At 40.0% G+C, this 16,711-nt stretch overlaps 1 protein-coding gene across 9 annotated transcripts in view; it reads right to left on the bottom strand.

Moving 5' to 3' along the window:
• Positions 1-16,711, bottom strand: part of NKAIN2 (sodium/potassium transporting ATPase interacting 2) — a 1,166,031-nt gene that overhangs the window by 5,819 nt on the left and 1,143,501 nt on the right. For 7 of the 9 annotated variants that reach the window (XR_011388540.2, XR_011388541.2, XR_011388542.2 and 4 more), the window contains 2 exons: positions 1,714-1,795; positions 982-1,070 (listed from right to left, as the gene is read on the bottom strand). Coding sequence is in view for 2 of the 9 variants with exons in the window: in XM_089333708.1 (XP_089189834.1) it covers positions 1,046-1,070; positions 1,714-1,795 (107 nt within the window). In the remaining 7 variants the exon portion in view is untranslated. Of the gene's footprint in view, positions 1-979; positions 1,071-1,713; positions 1,796-16,711 lie in introns of those variants that run through there. The other 2 variants (XM_089333708.1, XM_089333709.1) reach the window with 2 other exon arrangements.

The raw sequence follows: 16,711 nt of genomic DNA on the forward strand, positions 1-16,711 counted from the left end.
TCCCCCAGAATCATCTGCATAAAGGGGAGTTGAGAGAAATTAAAGATTGAAGAGAGGAGCTAATATTTCAACAGAACATTGAGTTCACTGTTGTAAGGAGTATCGACTTTGTTTAGTAGATTATAGGGGAGATCATTGATAGCTGTTGGGCAGGAGGTAAAATCATCAGAGTAAGTACTTTAGGAAGACTAATTTGGCAGCCATGTGCAGGATGGGATAGATGTTCTAAAATAAGAAAGAGGTTGAATTCAGTTTGAGATTTTAAAATATGTGTTTGGAGGGAGGGAGTAGAGGGATATAGGAAGTTTAGATCATAATGGGCACCAAATTAGAATCAGGTCAAAGGAATACATTCCTAGTGTTATGCAGTGTATTGGGGTGACTGTATTTCACAATAATATGTTACATATTTTATGAACAAATGAAGAATAGGGTTGTGTTGCAGAAGGTTAAATGTTGGTTGTCCTGATTCTATCTGTACACACTGTACGCATATATTGAAATGTTCATCGCAGCCCATAAATTGTACAATTATTATCAGTAAAAAAATTATAAAAAACAGACCAGAAAACTAGAGCTAACAGGTGCATGGATGCTTGAACTAAGGCAGTGTTGTGGGATGTAAAAGAGGGTGCATGGTATATTATGGAGGCAATGCTTTGAATGACATGTATTGGTTGATCTTTGAGTTGAAAAAGTCTTTTCAAAGAGTGATGTCAGCAAAGCTCTCACAGAACTACAAGGGACACAACAGAAAAGGCAGGCATGATTCACAGACCAGTCTATTTTAAAGAGAAGTTTAAAAGAGGTATCTAAAGATTACTTTAATATCTTTGGTGGAGAAATACTCTAAAAATCCATTTATTACCTTACATGCTAAAGATATTAAAAGGTAAAATGATTCAATGGTGAAGGACAACGACAACAAACACAAATCTTCAAAGAGAGAAGTTCACATTTTAAAATGAATTGGAATCTTACTTTCTATTTTGATCTTCACTTGCAATTCAGCATACCACTTGATGCTGATATATAGAATTTGTTATCAGTTGTTATCCAAGGGAATTTGCCTAAACACAGATATAAAAATCAGGCTCTGATTGTATGTCTGCTCTCTTGAGTGCTAGAGTTAAGGGTTTGATAAGTTTCAGTGTTAAAGTTTCATTTTCACATTTAGACCAGAAAAATTATAGAAAAAGAATTGCTCAGTTTTGAAAAATTTTTGCACATTATATATAGCTAGAGTGAACCTATCATTTGTTACCTAAATGAGAATCCTTTCCAGGGTAATATAGAGGGGTGGCAATAATTATACTGAGATAACCAGTGTGAGCTGGGACTATCCTGGTTAAACTAGAAATTATGTTGTACATACAGTTATATACAATGGTCTACAATGTTCAATCATTTTCTAAATAGACAACTTTTGGGTAATTCAAAGAAATTATATATATATTATAGGCTTTTGAGTCATGCAGGTGATACTTCTTTAAGGTAAAAGGCAACTTTAGAGATGATAGTTTTGATAATTCAAATCAAAAGATTATGGAAAAAATGTTATAATTATCCTAGTTGAAACAATATTAATAAAAGAGAAAATACTGGAAGTATATAATTGAAGGAGAGCTGCATGCCATCTGTTTCATGCCACAGTATATTTACTTGATAATCTTTCAATATCTTAGAAGAATATCTCCAAAGTCAAGTACTTACATGTACATAGGTTGTAGCTGTAAATGAGATGTCTTCTGAGGTCCTTGATAGCCATAGGAGTCAAAGCCGCCTATGAAATCAACTGAAAAGAGACAATTGCCTTCCTTAGTTACCTTTTCAGAAGAGAAATATGCATGATTAAGGTCCACACAAATTACGAACATAAACTTTTACCAACCTATTAAATTAAAAGTGACTATGAAGAAAAACAAAAGATAGTTCCTTCAAGGAGGTGATTTTCTACCCCTCCACTCTGAGATTCAATTATTGCTTTACATGAATCTATTTAGTTCATAGAAGAAATTATGAATTCTCAAGAAAGCAGGACCTAGTTGGGGTAATAAAATTTACTTGCACATTAAAGATGCTATATGCCTTTTTGGCTAGTGTGGAGGTTTTTCTGCAACACATTATGAATGTTATGGCATAAGACTAATGATCACTCAAATGCATTTATCTAGCAGCAATTGTAGCCCTGGTAATAGTATTATATATTATGATTGTCAAGTACAAAGTGCTATGGTTCAGCTCATGTAAATGAACTCAATATGGCTGTCCCTGCCATCACATAGTTTACAATCTGAAGCAGAGAGTCTGAGGTAGAGACATAGATGAAGTCTAACCAAATATTTAAATGCAACACATACCCAGATATTTAAGATATAGTAAGATACAACTGTAATTACTATGTAAGATTGTATTTTCCAAAGTGACTCAACAATATCTCAAATTCTATATATTTTTATAACTTGACACTCCTCCCTTCTAGTGTGGTTTGGGTCTATGTCCCTTCTTCTTGCCTGGGAGACCTTTATGGTAGCTGACTAATATAGATGACACTGTGATTTCCAGGGTAGATCATAAAAATGTCATGAATTTTCCTCTTGAATTTTCAGGATGCTCTTTCTTGGAACAGTCACCATGCCTCAAGGAAGTCCAAACAAGCCCACATGTATAGACCAATAGGCATCCATGGAATGGTGTTTCATGTGATAGGCTAGCTGAGGTCCTAGCCAACAACCAGAGTGGATGTGGGACAGAAAACTCTTTTAAATAATTCCAGACCCAGGAATGGAGTCAAGCCAGTCTTGGGGACTTCCGAGCTCAGGTCCCTGACATCAGAGAACAGGAACAGCCACCCTACATGTGCCTGTTTGACTTATTCAACCACAGAATCTATGAGCAAAATAAATGATTGTTGTACACCATTAAGTTTTGGCAGCAGTAAATGGAACAGTAAATACCAAGTAAATTCTGAAAAGTTCTGTTTCTTTTATTTAAAGATTTATTTATTTGGAAGGCTGTGCTACAGAAAGAGAGAGATTTTCCATCTGCTGGTTCACTCTTCAGATGACTGCAATGGCCAAGGCTAAGCCAAGCTGAAGCCAGGAGCCAGGAGCTTCATCTGTGTCTCCCAAATGGGTACAGGGACCCAAGCACTTGGGCCATCTTCTGCTTTTTTCTTAGGCATATTAGCAGAGAACTGAATTGGAAGTGGAGCAGCCAGGATTTGAACTGGTACCTATATGGGATGCCAGCATTACAGATAATGCCTTAACCCACTGAGCCACAGCACTGGCCCTGTATTTTCTTCATTTATGGGTATAAAGGTTGTATAGTGGGGATAAAAGAGGCAAAACATCAAAATGCTAACAGGACAGAAGACAAGAAAGAGAAAGAGATAGAGACTGAATTAGGTTGCCTTAGGATATCTGTACTTTTTCTGGTATCTTCTTCTACTGGCCTATGCTACTGGTTTTTGCTCTCTTGTTAAGAGTCTGGGAGCTACAGATAGACATTAGATAAGGGTGAGAAGTGATGTAATAAATGTCTGTGCAGTGGGCAGACATAATTACTTTAAAAAAGATCTTACATTTAGAGTAGTTTTCGGTTCATAGCAATACAGTAGAAAGTAAAGAGAATTTTTATGTATTCCTTGCCCCACACAAACAGAAGCTGCCCCATGGTCACCATCCTACCCCAGAATAGTACATTTAAAAGTTATTTTTTATTGGACATGTGGAGAGAGAGGACATTCCCATCTGCTGGCTTACCCTCCAAATTCATGAAATAGCTGGGACAGTGCCAGGCTGAAGCCAGGAATCTGGAACTCAATCCAGATCTCCCACATGGGTGGTGGAAACTCAATTATTTGAGCTGTAATTGCTACCTCTCAAGGTTTGCATTAGGAAGCTGGAGTCGGGAGCTGGAGCTGGGAATCCAAAACAAGTACTGTGGTCTGAGATGAGGCATCTTAGCTTCTATGCTAAGTACCTGCACCCCAGAGTCATATACTTGTTATAGTCACTGAACCTGCACTGACACATCAGTGTCACCCAAAGTCTTGGGTTCTTGGTGTTATATTTTCTATAGGTTTGGGGAAATGTACTACATGTGATAATCATTGAAGTATCCTCAGTTTCTTGGCCCTAAAAATCCCCTTGGCTCTGCCTAATTATCCCTCCCTCCCTACTTGTCTTTTTATTATGTCCATCATTTTGAATTTTTTTCAGAATGTGATCCAGTTGGAATTATTCAGTATGTAGCCCCTCTGGATTGGCTTCTTTCACTTAATAATGAAAGGATACTTCAAACGTTTGATTAAAAATGTGTATAATCTTTTGCTTCATTTTCTGTGAACTTGCTCAAATCCTCACACATGCATTTAAGCTTCTTCAACGTATTTTGTGGGAAACCCTTTTTAAGGGTGGAATTTCTCTTCTCTTCAAAAGTGGAATGGTATAAAGAAAAGAATAGAAACCTTGATGTCAGAAGGACTGGGGTTCACATACTGCTTTATTGTCTTGCTGGCAGTGTGGCTTTAGGCAAATCACTTGCCATCTCAAGGAGGAATTATAAAATGTTTCTCATAAATAGATATGAGGGTAATATAAGTAAAGCTCTGGATGAAAGAAGAAAATTAAGAGTCCTTCAGAAAATTCAGAATTTTCTTTAGATTTCTTCTGTGTAGAAGGAGGAGTGAAAAGACTTAATCTAGGACAACTGTGGAACTATACCAAGTACTTAATAGGAGATGAACAAAAAGAGAGGGATACTGTTTTATAAATTCTCTATATTGGTACGTTAGCTAATACAAACAATACCAGGAAAGCTATGTAATAATTAAATGGCAACTACTAGTCAGAGAGAGAGGTCTTCCATTCACTGGATCACTCCCCAGATGGCCGCAACAGCCAAAGCTATGCCGATCCGCAGCCAGGAGCCAGGTGCTTCTTCCAGGTCTCCCACGTGGGTGCAGGGGCCCAAGGATTTGGGCCATCCTCCACTGCTCTCCCAGGTTGTAGCAGAGAGCTGGATTGGAAGAGGAGCAGCCAGGACTAAAACCGGTGTCCATATGGGATACTGGCGCTTCAGGCCAGGGCTTTAACCTGCTGCTCCACAGCACCGGCCCCTGGAAATATTTAATTATCTTACTTTCTGCCTTGATATATGTGACAGAAAAAGCCAGATGCTAAAGCTGAAGATATTGGAGTGCTCCAATGGACAACCTGAAGAAAATAAGGTGAATCTTCAAGTCCTGTGGATAGAATTAGGAGCAAAAATGGGACACAAAGCTTGAATCATGACCCTTCTAAGACATGAGGAAAATGAGGTATGTCTCGAACACCTGCTGAAAATGGAGCTGGCATTGACTGGGACTTGCTTGGTCTTTATAATTTCCATGATCTGTATGGAGTACAGTGGATACAGCCGGCTTATCTGATTGGCGAGAGTAACAGGGAAGCTCTGATGGAAGGACTATAATCATTGTGATTACTAGGATCCTTTTTTTTTTTGACAGGCAGAGTGGACAGTGAGAGAGAGAGAAAGGTCTTCCTTTTTCCGTTGGTTTATCCCCCAATGGCCGCTACGGCTGGCGCACTGAGCTGATCCAAAGCCAGGAGCCAGGTGCCTCTCCTGGTCTCCCATGCGGGTGCAGGGCCCAAGGACCTGGGCCATCCTCCACTGCCTTCCCGGGCCACAGCAAAGAGCTGGACAGGAAGAGGAACAATGGGACAGAATCCAGCACCCCGACCGGGACTAGAACCTGGTGTGCTGGCGCCGCAGGCAGAGGATTAGCCTAGTGAGCCGCGGCGCCGGCCGTGATTGCTATGATCTTACACATGGGCCTGTGGGAAGGAGGAGTTTCCAACAGTAGACGACCCAGTACTAAGATTAGAAAAGAGGAGGCTCTGAAAGTAAGCAGGATGGATTTGTTTTTTATCATTTTACTTACAAAGGGGAATTCAAATTTAAACTAGCATCAGAAGGTATATTTTCTATAGCTTATTTTGTATCCATGCCTGAGTTCACAGCCAAGGAAATTTTGTACAGTCAATTTACATGTGCATTTATTCTCAGTAATTGGTTGTCTTTCAAAGACCCTGATGGAAAGAAATAGGAATCAGGTGGATTGTGCTGACCATTACAAAGAAGATCCGATGGCCAGCAAAGATAGACTCGATTCTTTTCACCTTTTAGAGAAGACTCCTTCAACCTGATATGGAACATTTTGGGGTATCATATAAGTGGGTGCAGACGTGGAAGAAACTTTTTCCCTTAAAATATTGAATTACTGGGATTATCTTACATTTTAAAGATGTCCTTAATAGCACTTTGATCTGTTTCCAGTTTTTTTTCAGTAATAGGCTCTAGCAAGATTATTGTACACAGTGAAATTTCTGAGCAATGGGTCAAAAAACACCAAAGTCATCCAGTGACAGCTGTATGTTTGAGCCACAGTTCATTTATGCATTATTTAGGAAAGAATTCCTTTTAATTAATCAAGAATTTCCTTAATTCTGAAAATAAAAATAAAATCAATACCAGCAATAGTAAAATATGTAATAGTTCTTAGTTCTTGCCCACCCCCCTTTTAGGTGCTATCATTTGTCTTCACAATATTACTGTGGAATGGGTTGGGATAATTATCTTCATTTTACAGAAAAAATATTTAGTGTTTGAGGCCAGATAGCAGCTGAGGTATTCTATTTCTTCCTAAATATTTTGGAAAAGTGTTTTCTGTTTTTCACTCATACTATTTCAGCAAATTCCTAAATGTTGTTAACCACATTTGGGATTCAATCTAAAATCTCCAGGTTTTAATATTCTTTCTATATTATTCATTCAACAAAATATTGAGTGCTGTTGTTTGTTGATTCCTCCTTTTTCTATTTTACTCTCCAACATTTTTACTCTGTTTTCTAGGAAACTCACTCCTTCATACTCTTCTGTCTTCCATCTAATATTCTAGAAAGTTTCGGCTGAGAGCAAAACTGAGGCACAAGTCTCCTGTGCTGTGTTTCTCAGGGATTGCTACCAGTGAGATGCCTTGGTTTTCTGTAATGTTTCTTCTAGATGAGATGAAACCTTCTTGGTTTAATTTATTTATGTTGTGTATGAGAACTTATGTAGGACACTAAATAAACATTTAAGCAGTCATTTTTTCCCCTGAAAATTGTTTACCTTTTCAGCCTCATCCTGTATGACTCTGATTATAGTAATGTTTGTCAACATAATGAGGGATGTTCTCTTCATAGCAACTTAGCATATTCTCTATGCTATTTCAATACTTAATGGAATATGTGAAAGACTGAGGAATTAGCAAAGGCCTTAATTAGAATTAGAAGAAGGAGAGTCTGGCATTGTGGCATACAGAGTAAAGCCACGGCCTCAATGTCAGCGTCCCATATGGGTGCCAGTTTATGTTGGCTTCTTCACTACTGATCTAGCTCCCTGCTTATGGCCTAGGAAAAGCAGAGGAGGGTGGCCCAAGTGTTTGAGCCCCTGCTACGCATTTGGGAGATCTGGAAGAAACTCCTGGCTCCTGAACCAGGACTTTGCACCCACTTGGGGAGTGACTCAGCAGACTGGAGACCACTCTCTGCAACTCTGACTTTCAATTAAATAAATAAATATTTTTTAAAAAAATTAGAAGATGGAGAAAATAAAACTGTCAGTGAATGTAAGACAAAAGGACAAAGAAGTAGAAAGCAAAGCACATGCTAAGTGTTTGAACATGGGGGTGGGGGAAGGAAAAGGAGAAATTCAAAGCTGACTCACAGAAATTTGCAGGCTAAGGGAATGTTCTTACTGATAACAGAAAGCAAAGGAATGCCAGGAGGAAGCTGTTGTTTCTTTTCCTTTAGGAAATGTAGCACTTAAGTTATAACAGGCACATCCAAGTGGCAAGGTCCAGGAAATACTTGAGAAAAGGGCAATGCAAACTGTAACTCATGCAAGGTGATTGTTGTCGCTCCCCGTCTTCGTGGAGGAACGACACAGGACCCTGCGCTGTTCTTTCGTCTGCTCGGCCCTCCCCGGGTTTGCTGCTGGTTCTTCCCGGGTTGGCTACCGTCCCTTCCACCTCCGTGGAAGGGTGGTTCCCCCTGGCCACTTTCCCCACTTCCACGGGGGAGCGGCACACCGCCGGCCGGCTCTCTCGGGGGCTGCACAGGTGTTCCCTCAGATGTTCCCCTTAGATGTTTCTTGTGCATGTTGTCTCTCTCCTCCTTTATAGCCCTCTTCTGCCAATCCCAACTCGGCTGCCCACACGCCGAGTATGCTGCTCTCCTCCAATCAGGAGCAGGATCAGCTCCTGGAGGTCATCACTCAAGTTGGCAAGAGGCAGCTGCGTAGAAGCTGTTTCCTCCTCTCCCAGTGCCATATTGTGGGAGAGCAGATGCATAGAATAAGTCTTAATTAGAGTAACTTAGTCTAGTCCGAGTTGCTCCCCACAGATCCCCCTTTCTTTTTATTTTTTGGTGTTGATACGTGCCTGTCTTTGGTGTCCCGCGGCACACACTCTGCTCTGCTTGCTAGAGTTGCCCACAGGTGCTTACAAGCCCTACCAGTCAGGCAAACCAAATCCGGGTCCTCTCTTCGCCATGTTGTGAGGAGGTTTTTAGGCGCTGATGTGTGCCTGTGTTCGGTGCCCTGAAGCGCATGCTCTGCTCTGCTAGAACTGCCTGCAGGTGCTTACAAGCCCTATCAATCAGGCAAACCGAATCCGAGCCTTCTCATTGCCGTCTTGTGGGGAGACTTATTGGTGTTGATAACGTGCCTGTCTTCGGTGACCTGCAGCTGCCCACAGGTGCTTATCGTCTTACTAATCAGGCAGACCGAATCCAAGCTCTCTCATTGCCATGTTGTGGGGAGGCCTTATTTTTCTCTATTTCTCTATCTCCGGGCATTCCTATTTCTCCTATTTTACTTCTATCTGCCAGCATTCCTATTTCTCTCATTTTACTTCTAAACTTCTGTTTCTCTTATCCCCGCGGCTTCATCCTCCCTAACATATTTTTCTCTACCCGGTATGTTTCCTAACTTTTCTTCCAACAACATTCCCCTCTCATTTCTCCTGGCTTCTCCCCACAGTCCGTATCCAAGTCTGTTTGTTCTAGCTTTCACTTTCGCTTTCAATCTTAGAGATTTCTCCTAACTTTCCCACAGTCCGTATCTGAGTCTATGCCTAGGCTTTCGATAGCTTCTTCCGGCACCTTTTCCGTCCGGCTTTTCCCTAGGCTCTTTGCTAGTCTCTCTCTCTCCGGTATTTTCCCACTTCTTCCCGTTTCTTCCCTCCTAGGTTTCCTATCCGAGTCACGACACCATTATGTCGCTCCCCCTCTTCGTGGAGGAACGACACTAAACCCTGCCTAGGCTTCATATCCGAGTCACGGCATCATTATGTCGCTCCCCGTCTTCGTGGAGGAACGACACAGGACCCTGCGCTGTTCTTTCATCTGCTCGGCCCTCCCCGGGTTTGCTGCTGGTTCTTCCCAGGTTGGCTACCGTCCCTTCCACCTCCGTGGAAGGGTGGTTCCCCCTGGCCACTTTCCCCACTTCCGCGGGGGAGCGGCACACCACCGGCTGGCTCTCTCGGGGGCTGCACAGGTGTTCCCTCAGATGTTCCCCTTAGATGTTTCTTGTGCATGTTGTCTCTCTCCTCCTTTATAGTCCTCTTCTGCCAATCCCAACTCGGCTGCCCACACGCCGAGTACGCTGCTCTCCTCCAATCAGGAGCAGGATCAGCTCCTGGAGGTCATCACTCAAGTTGGCAAGAGGCAGCTGCGTAGAAGCTGTTTCCTCCTCTCCCAGTGCCATATTGTGGGAGAGCAGATGCATAGAATAAGTCTTAATTCCAGTAACTTAGTCTAGTCCGAGTTGCTCCCCACAATTGTGAGCTAGCTGGGTTTCACCTCACTCAGCTTTATTTTGCTTCATAAAACCTTTGCTGACCTGACATGTTATGAATGTACTTACGTATTAGTTGCATGCCTCCACCACTGTAATGCAAACTGCATGAGCTTTACTGTTTTCTACTGTTTACTATGGTAGCTCAGAACCCTGAACGGTGAGTATCTGGCTTATGGAAGACACTCAATTCTTATTTACCAAATGAACTGTGTAGACACTTTAGGCTGCAAAGGAAAATAAGGGCATTTACAGAAGCATGGAAGATACTAGTAAAATTTCCAAGATTAATTGGACCAAGTGTTTTATCCTACCTTCATCAGGGCTTGAGTTACAACAAAGAAAATGTTTTTTTGTTTTTTTTTTTTTTTTTTGAAGATCTAGTATGTTAATTGTTGCCTGGATGCTGTGAGATATGCAAAAGAAATGTTTTGGATGCCAGTGGGAAGAAAGACATCACTGCATCTCGATGGTCAACAAGAGTGGAAAGAAAAAGGTTAGGACATGTGTTAGCATCAAGATGACTAGGCTGAGAGCATCACTCATTAATGACCACTATTAAGTGTCCCAAATGTTGATAAATGGTAGGAAAACATTGTTCTCCCTATGGAAAGTTCAAAGGACCCTAAATAGAGACACACAACTGGGAAGAAGGTAAAAAAAATAAAATAAAACTTGTACTTGTTAATTTGTGCCACAGTGGGGGCATTTTTTTTCCTCCTTTGAATGCAACTCAGGATTCTTTTAAAAATAGCTTTACCTATATATAATTTACATCAAATAATTTTGCATATTTAATGTGTATAATCTGATGAGTCTGGGCATTTGAATACCTATGAAGTCATTACAATACCTGTAGTAGACACATCTCTCACCTCCAAAGACAACTCAGGAATGTTAATCATTTTCTTTGCAAATGCTACAGTGTTTTTGCTTCCTTTTTCATCTTAGTTTTCCTATCTACAATATGGGTATGTCTACATTTCTGACCAGTGGAGGCACAAGAAGTCCAATTATTTTAAATTTGTAAAGTGCCATATCAGTTTAATAGCTATGATTTAATAACATTAATGATAGTGGAAGTTAGAAATTACCAAGTAAGAGAAAAATACTTTTTGAATAAACAGATTTTTCTAAAGTTTATTCCCTGTTGTGAGACTCTTTTCTACCGAAACCTTTTAATCATGAATATTGAGTTCAGCAAGTCTAAAACTGCCTTTTTAAATTCATGTTGGCTGTGAAGTATTGTAATAGAAAATTGTCCCTTGGTTATTAACGACAAAGCCACTAGTCAACATATTCTCTTTTAGAGACAGAGCAGGGAAAAACACTGAGAGGAACATTTAAAAGGCAGTTTCCAGAAAGCTAAGCTTAAATATTTAGACGAACTCACGGAAAGACATTAAAGAATTCGTGTGGGCCTATGAAAACAGAACGTCTATCCATTATCTCTGCAGGTATGAATTTCAAGGGTACTTACCTGCAGTTGCCCAAAAGGAATTTAGACCATAACTATCACAGGCTTAATTGAAAAGAACTACCTTTTTCCTACTCTGGCTTACTTTGTGGCAACAATTCAAGCTGATTTTGTACGCTTGTGGTATTAAGTCTGGGCTAAAATCCCTTAGTGGGCTCTGAGTCGGTCCCCCCCTCCTTTTAAAAAAGCACAGTAGTTTATAGGGGTCTTTTATCCTGTTGTTGTTGTTGCCTGAAAGGCCACTAAGCTGCTACAGAGGGCTTCTTACAGACAAAGCACACATGGAATGAAATGAGATGTATTAGCCAAATCGCTGCAGATGCTTTATTTCCTAGCTTCTTCCTCAAGGATCTTAAGGTCCTATTTTCCATGTTTTCTTCTTAGTTGTATCATAAGCAAATATTCAATATTTTAAACTTGATAATATTCCCATATGCTAATATTTTTTTATTTTGGTATTATTTATGAGTGTGCTCAGAGACAAAATATTCATTTATCTATACGTGTATGTGCATTTCTTAGATTATATACTGTATTTCAGGGAAATGCTTAACAAAAGCAAAGTAAAAAGCAGTAACCACAATGGTCTCATAATAAATACAGTTTTTTAAAGTAGCCATTTTAAGCTTTTGCTTCTGAAGACCTAACAAAAATCAAATCAAAGTTCCACTTTATAAATCATCTCGCCTTGTTGCTCTTTGTCTATTTTGCCAGTTCTTGGTGGGAAACACCATCAGTGAGATTTTAAAAAACACAAGGTGGTTTTCTGCTGAGCCCATGACTTTGATACAGATCACGAGTTCTAGTAATTTAATGCCACCACTTGACACATCACAGGGAAGCTCTTGGGTAGCAGAAGGATGGGCGGCTTTAGATTCCCGACCTGCACTCAGGTTGTGCCTTTTTGACTTATCAGCATTGTGCTCATCGTCTAGTCACCTTTGTGGAGATCTCTAATTTCCTCCTGTCAAGTGAAGCTAATAAAACAATTTCAAAGTTTTTAGAGAGATTCTAGTGTCTCACATGTGTAATACTTAGGAGCATGCATTCATGTGCTATATTTCAATAAATTTTACATATAAAATAAACTTATCTTTTTTAAAAGATTATTTATTTGAAAGGCATAGATACAGAGAGAGAAGGAAGGAGGGAGAGGGAGAGGAAGAGGGAGACAGAGAGAGAGAGATCTTCCATCTGCGGGTTCACCCCCCAAATGGCTGCAACAGCTGGGTTTGGGCCAGGCCGAAGCCAGGAGCCAGGAGCTTCTGATGGTCTCCACCATGGGTGCAGGGGCCCAAGAACTTGGGCCATCTTTCACTGGTGCATTAGCAGGGAGCTGGATCGAAAGTGGAACAGCCAGGACTTGAACCGATGCTGATATGGGATGCCAACACTGCATGTGGAGGCTTAACCCTCTATGCCACAGTGCCAGCCCCTAAATTTATCATTTAATTAAAAATTTTCATGAATTTTTGAGGTTTATTCTTATTAAAAATACACTATGGATAGAGTTGGGATCTGATGTTGTTTTGGAAAGGATTCATAAAAAAGGAGTGATTAGAATTATGCTTTAAAATGCATATTTAGGCTTTTCAGTGAGAGGATTAGAATTTTTCATGCCAGGAGAATGGAGATAAGGATCAAATAACAGAAGTATGTAGCAGAATCTACTTGAATTGTGTATGGAATGACATAAGTATAGAAATTATCAACAGAAGCTGAAGAGAGCAGAGGTAACTCCATGGAGATGCTTCAAATGGCCACTTACATTGTTAACTGCTGTCTAATAAGCAACAGAAATAACTTCAGTTATAATGGAGAAAAAGGGAAGAATTTTTAAATTTGAGAGGCAGAGAAAGAGAAACAGAGAAAGAGAAAGGGAGAGAGGGAGAGAGAGAGAATGCGGCCATCTGCTCCTTCACTCCTTAGATGCCAGAAACAGCTGGGGCCAAGCAAGGCTGATGCTTGGAGCTCAGAACTTAATATGGGTCTCAAAGTGGGTGCCAGGGATCCAATTTCATAACCCATTACCACTACCCATTATGCTGCAGCTCATTAACAGAAAGATAAATCAAGAGTCGAGCCAGAAATCCAACCTAGGCACTCTGATGTCTGATGATGACAATCCCAAGCATTTTCTTGACTGCTAAGCCAAATGCCCACCTGAAAAGATAATTTATATTACAAGCAAAAACTATATAGGATGGGATTTCCATGCTTTAAATACTTAAAAAAAATCTCATATGAGAGTACTTCAAAAGCTCATGAAAAATTGGATTTTTTTTTTTTTTGTTTCTTAGTAGTGTACTCTTTGGCTATAGATTTTTAAAAATATTACTAATTTATTTTAATTTTATTTGAAAGACATAGAGCTATCCTCTACCTAGTTGTTCACTCCCCAAATGTCCGCAACAGTCATGTCTGGGTCAAGCCAAAGCCTGAAGCTTGGAACTCAATCTGGAAATCCCATGTAGGTGATAGAAACCCAAGTACTTGAGCAATCATCTGCTGTCTCCCAGGGTGCACATTAGCAGGAAGCTGGATTGGAAAAGGAGGAGTTGGGATTTGAACCTGGTATTCAGATATGGGATGTAGGCATACAAAACAGTATCTTAACTGCCATGCCAAATGCCCACCCCACAAAAATGGGATTAAAAGGTGTTTATTTTTGGTGTAAACACGTTTGGAATCGATGCATGTTATTATCCGAAAGGACAGAAAAAGAGAGAGAGAGAGAGGGAGAGAGAAAGAGTCGGGGACCTGCCTGGTTGTGGTCTAGGATATTTAGGACCTATGTAGGTAAAAATGACTAATGGAGTGATTGACAATAAAGACACTGGAAGTTCAGTGTCCTGGATTAGGCAGAAGCAGGTGAGCTCAGCTCTTGGTGGAGAAAAAACTCATGTGTTTTCTCAGATGTAGGAATGGTTGTAAGGAGACAAAAGAATAATGGCCACATGGGGAATTTTTGCAGGCCTAGGGGGGAGACATCCAAGAAACTTATGTTTGATAGCTTTTCTGTTTTAGAGAAACTTAGAAAGGGTTGAAACATACCTTGTGGTGAATATGAGACATCATGGACGTAAGAAGGAAAGGATTGTTGAGTAGAAGACAGCATCTAGCTGGGTGGGGTGAGCATACATTTGCAGCTGAATTTAGTGACTGTCTCCGGCAAAGTGCAACCACCCAGAATAGAAGTGGTGAAATTGAATCTGAGCCACATCAGGCAAAGAGGGTGCAAATCCATGCATAAAGGAAATGCAAGCAAGGAAGGAAACCAAAGGTGCTAGTGAGGGCACTGCCTTTACTAATCCTGGGGACAGATAATGACTAGCAAGGGTCAAGATCTGACAAAAATCTAGGTTCCTGTAGAGGGAAGCTCACCAATAAGGATGAAGGAATATTTTTCCAGGATGCAGACATGAGAATGAAAAGGAAGAAAGGAGGAATTTATAGCAGGTTGAGAACTGATGATTGGACAAGCCTCCTTCCACTGTAGTGATGGAGATCCAAGTATATCTTTCATGATGAAGGGAATCAAGGGGGCAGATGAAGTGAGTGTTGATGAGGTGGGTAAGAGCTGAAAATGGAGAAATTGTAAAGCTTGAATCAGAAAATTATATATATCCAGATATCTTTGGTACTTTTGATAAACATAGAGAAGCATTCAGAATATGATGAAATAACTAAGCCAACCACACCTTAAATATGCTAGGTTCACTTTGTGTCATGATATTTGGATGGATTAGAGTCATCAGCCTTTATTTTGATCTCCTCTGTTAAAATTGCTTTCAATTATCTATGACATGCCTTTTAGATGAAATTGGGGGGAGCATTCATTACAAGGATAGGTGAGCTCGTTAAATATGACCACGGTATGTCTTCTCATCTGACATCGATATACTTACAGTGCATGCCACATTTAAATGCAGCAGTTTTAATTAGAGTTGTTGGAACCTAAGTGCATGCATGTTTGGGAAATAAAAAACCACAAAATATGCATGCATTAATCACTCAGTAGAGAGTGTCCACCTTGTACTTCTTGCTTACATAAACTTTATACCATTTTGCAGCCTCCAGAAAGGGGAAATCACAGAATTCTAGAGCCTAAATTAATCATCTTTTTAGAACAGAAATAGTTTCAGGGAAGGGAGTGTCCAATGACTAACATTTTTATTACTGATACTTGGAAAGGTTGAGACTACATTCAGTAGACTGAGCTCACCAAACATGCTTTATTCCTGTGTGAATTGTGGTGTACGTTTGGTCAATATGGATCCCCAAGGACGTCTTTTTTCAAAGAGGCATGAGTATTTTTGTTAAATTCTACAGCTCTCTGTAATTTATCTTCTAGATTTCAGCTGAAAGGTTGCTGCCTCAGGGAGGAACTTCCTGGCCTTCTAAATAGTGTTCCGTTCTCTTGGAGTGCATTCCCATGGCAGCCTCCCCTACTTTTCTTGTTTGAACGTCTATCATACTTTATTAAAATTCATCTTCTGTGTATGACTTGTGTGCTGGACAGTAGACACCATGAAGGCAAAGATGATGTCTGTCCAGTTCCTTTCTTCTCCCCGACGACTAAGAACATAGAGTGGTTGCTCGATGAATGTTTGTTGAAAGAATCTGTTTCAACTATCATGGTGAAGTGGAAAGTACACTTGCAATTGAGAGAAAAGGTTTTCCTTTAAATGCCTGTTTGGCTCTGAGCAAGTTGGCTTGAGCATCCAAGTTATGGAATTAAAATAGGTGGTTGATGATAGTGTTCTTAGCTTTAGGACTCTGCACAATTCCATATTTCTGGGATTGGTTTACATATCAATAATAGCAATAAACTATTTAAAACTAGCAAATCTGAAGATGAATGGTGAATGGAAAAAAAACACTGCAAAGGAGTTTGGTTGGCCATTATTATATTGCAATGATTTTACTAGACAAGTTTCCAAGGAGAGAAGCTGCTGAATAGGGGCCACAGGAAAATATACAGTTTTCTTTTAGATCCATGGGTTCCACATCCATGGATACAGTCAACCTCAGTTTGAAAATATTTGAAAAAAAAATTGTATCTGTACTGAAGAGGTACAGTTTTTTCTTTCTATTCCCCAAATAACACAAAATTATTGCAAAATTATTTATATAACATTTAAATTGCATTAGGAATTACAAGTAATCTAGAGATAAGTTGGATTCTAAGGGAGGGTGTACATAAGTTTCATGGAAATGCTACACCATTTATAAATAGGACTTGAGTATCTATAGGTTTTGGTATCCACGGGTTAGGTGGGCCTCCAGAAACTGATTTCTCACAGATATGGGGGAATGACTGCTCAC

Source organism: Oryctolagus cuniculus, chromosome 5, assembly GCF_051225735.1.
Source record: "Oryctolagus cuniculus isolate XC-2025 breed Fujian yellow rabbit chromosome 5, ASM5122573v1, whole genome shotgun sequence".
Lineage (NCBI taxonomy): Eukaryota > Metazoa > Chordata > Mammalia > Lagomorpha > Leporidae > Oryctolagus > Oryctolagus cuniculus.